Source organism: Rhinopithecus bieti, unplaced genomic scaffold, assembly GCF_001698545.2.
Source record: "Rhinopithecus bieti isolate Rb0 unplaced genomic scaffold, ASM169854v2 scaffold_10088, whole genome shotgun sequence".
Classification (NCBI taxonomy): Eukaryota; Metazoa; Chordata; class Mammalia; order Primates; family Cercopithecidae; genus Rhinopithecus; species Rhinopithecus bieti.
In genome coordinates, this window is record NW_016806409.1 from 252,318 (window position 1) to 256,728 (window position 4,411).

At 50.4% G+C, this 4,411-nt stretch overlaps 1 protein-coding gene across 1 annotated transcript in view; it reads left to right on the forward strand.

Annotated features, from left to right (window-relative positions):
- The window catches only part of ASB16 (ankyrin repeat and SOCS box containing 16), a 13,298-nt gene that overhangs the window by 3,908 nt on the left and 4,979 nt on the right, over positions 1 to 4,411 (forward strand). Inside the window, exon 2 of the mRNA XM_017876029.1 lies at positions 2,363 to 2,630. Coding sequence (XP_017731518.1) covers positions 2,363 to 2,630 — 268 coding nt within the window. The remainder of the gene's footprint in view (positions 1 to 2,362; positions 2,631 to 4,411) is intronic.

Here is a 4,411-nt window from a genome sequence, read left to right on the forward strand (position 1 = left end):
GAATGTCAGGCTGGGGGACGATCAGGTCTTTCCCTTCCCACGAGGTCATATTTCAGACTATCACATGGGGAGAAACCTTGGACAATACCTAGCTTTCCTAGGCAGAGGTCCCTGCGACCTTTGGCAGTGTACGTGTCCCTGGGTACTTGAAATTAAGAGAATGGTGATGACTTTTCACAAGCATACTGCCTTCAGGCACTTGTTTAACAAAGCACACCCTGTACAGCCCAAAATCTGTTAAACCTTGAGTCACCACAGCACATGTCTCTTGCAAGGACAAGGTTGGGGGTAGGGTCACAGATTAACAGCATCTCAAATACAGAACAAAATGGAGTCTCTTATGTCTACTTCTCTCTACATAGACACAGTAACAGGCTGATCTTTCTTTTCCCCACAATTTCCATCCAACCCTCCTTGCCCCAGGAGTATCCCAGAACTCAGTTCTGCTCTTTGGCCACTCCCAAACTCAGCTCCACTCCCCTTTTTTGTTCACCCAAGACCAAGGTGAACATTTTTTTTTTTTTTTTTTTTTTTTTTTTTTTTGAGACGGAGTCTCGCTCTGCCCAGGCTGGAGTGCAGTGGCCGGATCTCAGCTCACTGCAAGCTCTGCCTCCTGGGTTTACGCCATTCTCCTGCCTCAGCCTCCCGAGTACCTGGGACTACAGGCACCCACCACGTCGCCCAGCTAGTTTTTTATATTTTTTAGTAGAGACGGGGTTTCACCGTGTTAGCCAGGATGGTCTCGATCTCCTGACCTCGTGATCCGCCCGTCTCGGCCTCCCAAAGTGCTGGGATTACAGGGTTGAGCCACCGTGCCCGGCCGAACATTTTTTCTTTGAAAAAAAAATTTTTTTTTTTGAGATGGAGTCTCGCCCTGTTGCCCAGGCTGGAGTACAATGGTACGATCTTGGCTCACTGCAACCTCTGTCTCCCGGGTTCAAGCAATTCTCCTGCCTCAGCCTCCCAAGTAGCTGGGATTACAGGCACTCACCACTATGCCCAGCTAATTTTTTGTATCTTTAGTAGAGATGGGGTTTCACCATGTTAGCCAGGCTGGTCTAGAACTCCTGACCTTGTGATCCACCCACCTCGGCTTCCCAAAGTGCTGGGATTACAGGCATGAGCCACTGCACCCAGCCCTAAATATTTTTTTTCCTTTTTAAATTTAAAAAAAAAATAGCCAGGCACGGTGGCTCACACCTATAATCCCAGCACTTTGGGAGGCCAAGGCGGGCAGATCACAAGGTCAGAAGTTCGAGACCAGCCTGACCAACATGGTGAAACCTCATCTCTACTAAAAACATAAAAATTAGCCAGGCATGGTGGTGCACAACTGTAATCCCAGCTACTCAGGAGGTTGAGGCAGGAGAATCGCTTAAACCCGGGAGGCGGAGCTTGCAGTGAGCCAAGATTGCACCACTACATTCCAGCCTGGGTGACAGAGCAAGACCCTGTCTCAAAAAAATTAAAATTAAAATTAAAAAATAGAGACAAGGTCTCACTACGTTGCCCAGACTGGTCTCAAACTCCTGAGGTCAAGTGACCATCCCACCTCGGCCTCCCGAAGTGCTAGGATTACAGGTGTGAGCCACCACACCAGGCCCCAAGGTGAACAAAAAAAGCCATTGACACTAATAGCCATTCAAAGACGCTAAGGTTTCCTTTTTTTCCTTTTTTTTGAGACGGAGTCTCGCTCTGTCACCCAGGCTGGAGTGCAGTGGCCAGATCTCAGCTCACTGCAAGCTCCGCCTCCCGGGTTCACGCCATTCTCCTGCCTCAACCTCCTGAGTAGCTGGGATTACAGGTGCGCACCACCATGCCTGGCTAATTTTTATATTTTTAGTAGAGATGAGGTTTCACCATGTTGGGACTCCCGAGTAGCTGGGACTACAGGCGCCGCCACCTCGCGCGGCTAGTTTTTTGTATTTTTAGTAGAGACGGGGTTTCACCGTGTTAGCCAGCATGGTCTCGATCTCCTGACCTTGTGATCCGCCCGTCTCGGCCTCCCAAAGTGCTGGGATTACAGGCTTGAGCCACCGCACCCGGCCGACGCTGAGGTTTCCTTAATGGGAGTCACTCTACTTAGTTGGCCCCTGTGGTTTTATACAGCAATTAATTTTTTATGACACATACTATGTGTTATTACAGATTGATAAGCTGTTCTAAAAGGCTGTTCCAATTTATTCTTCCAATTCAGGACTTGAATAAGCCCCTTTCCACAGGTACAGCCTGGCACAGTGTTTGTCCTCAGCAGACCATGCAGAGGGAAGGCCAGGGTCAGCTGTTGGCTGGAACCAGCATCCCCACTCTCTGCCCTGCCCTGTCTTATGCACCACGCCCCAAAACTATTTGCTCTTCCCAGGGTTCTGGGTGCTGACCCCCAAGACCAAGCAGACGGCACCCCTCGCCATCGCCACAGCCCGAGGCTACACAGACTGTGCTCACCACCTGATCCGGCAGGGAGCTGAGCTGGATGCCCGCGTCGGGGGTCGCACTGCCTTGCACGAGGCCTGTGCCCGGGCCCAGCTCGACTGTGTGCGGCTGCTGCTGACCTTCGGAGCCAAGGCTAATGTGCTGACCGAGGAGGGCATGACTCCCTTGCATCTCTGCACGATTCCCGAGTCCTTGCAGTAGGTGCCTGGGGACTGAGACCATTTGGGGAGGAATGTGTGTGTGTGTCTCCAGCTCACAGGCCAGAAGAGGGAAGCTGACAACTACATGCAGCTTTGTGGTTCATAAAGCATCTCACATACACATCTTCACAATAACCTGGAGACAGGCCTCATTCTACAGATGAGAAAAATGAAGCTCAGAAAGGTTTAGTAACTTGTCCAAGGTCACATCTGCTAAGCCCAGGAGGCAGAAGCCCTGTTGCTTTTTGGGAAAACTGTTCCAACTGCGGTCTCCAATTCCCTGTGAATCCTTTGTAGCCAAACCTAGCTGGTTTTTTTTCGTTTGTTTTTTGTGTTTTTGAGACGAAGTCTTGCTCTGTCGCCCAGGCTGTAGTGCAGTGGCGTGATCTCGGCTCACTGCAACCTCTGCCTGCTGGGTTCAAATGATTCTCCTGCCTCAGCCTCCCGAGTAGCTGGAATTACAGATGTGTGCTACCACGCCCAGCTAGGTTTTCTATTTCTAGTGGAGATGGGGTTTTGCCATGTTGGCCAGGCTGGTCTTGAACTCCTGACCTCAAGTGATCCACCCGCCTTGGCCTCCCAAAGTGCTGGGATTACAGGCATGGGCCACCATGCCCAGTCTAAATTCCTAGTTGTTTTGAGGTATTAAGAAATATCTGGCCAGGTGTGGTGGCTCACACCTGTAACTCCAGCTACTAGGCGGTTGAGACACAAGCATCGCTTGAACCCGGGAGGCGGAGGTTGCAGTGAGCCGAGATTCTGCCACTGCACTCCAGTGACACTCTGTCTAAAAAAAAAAAAAAAAATTGGGCGCAGTGGCTCACGCCTGTAATCCCAGCACTTTGGGAGGCTAAGGCGGGCAGATCATGAGGTCAGGAGTTCAGGACCAGCCTGGCCAACATAGTGAAACCCTGTGTCTATTAGAAATACAAAAAATTAGCTGGGGCGGGCGTGGTGGCCGGCACCTGTAATCCTAGCTACTCAGGAGGCTGAGGCAGGAGAATTACTTGAACCCAGGAGGCGGAGATTGCAGTGAGCCGAGATTGTGCCATTGCACTCCAGCCCCTGTGACAGTGTGAGACTCTGTCAAAAAAAGGAAAAAAAAAAGAAAGACCTACAGGCCAGGTGCAGTGGCTCACACCTGTAATAATTACACTTTTGGAGGCAGAGGCAGGAGGATTGCTTGAGTCCAGGAGTTTGAGAACAGCCTGGGCAACATAAGTGAGATTTTGTCTCTACTAAAAATAAAAAATAAAAGCTAGGCGGGCATGGTGGCATGAGCCTCTAGTCCCAGCTACTTGGGAGGCTGAGGCAGGATGATCTCTTGAGCCCAGAAGTTCAAGACCAGACTGGGCAACATAGTGACACCCTGTCTCTGTAAAAGATAGAATTAGCCGGGCATGGTGGCGTGCATCTGTAGTCTCAGCTACTCGGGAAAAGCACTTGAGCCCAAGAGGTCTAGGCTTCAGTAAGCTATGATCATGCTGCCACTGTACTCCAGCCTGGACAACAGGGCAGGACCCTGTCTTAAAAAAAAAAAAAGTGGGAGGAGAGGTATGGGGGTACCTCACACCAACGTTAGGAAACACAGGGCTAGATTTTTTGTTTTTGGAGACAGGGTCTCACTCTGTTGTCCAGGCTGGAGTGCAGTGGCACAATCATGACTCACTCGTAGCCTCAATTCCTGGGCTCAAATGATCTTCCTGCCCCAGCTTCCAGGGAAGCTGGGATTACAGGACAGTGCTACCATACCTGGCTTTTTTTTTTTTTTTTTTTTT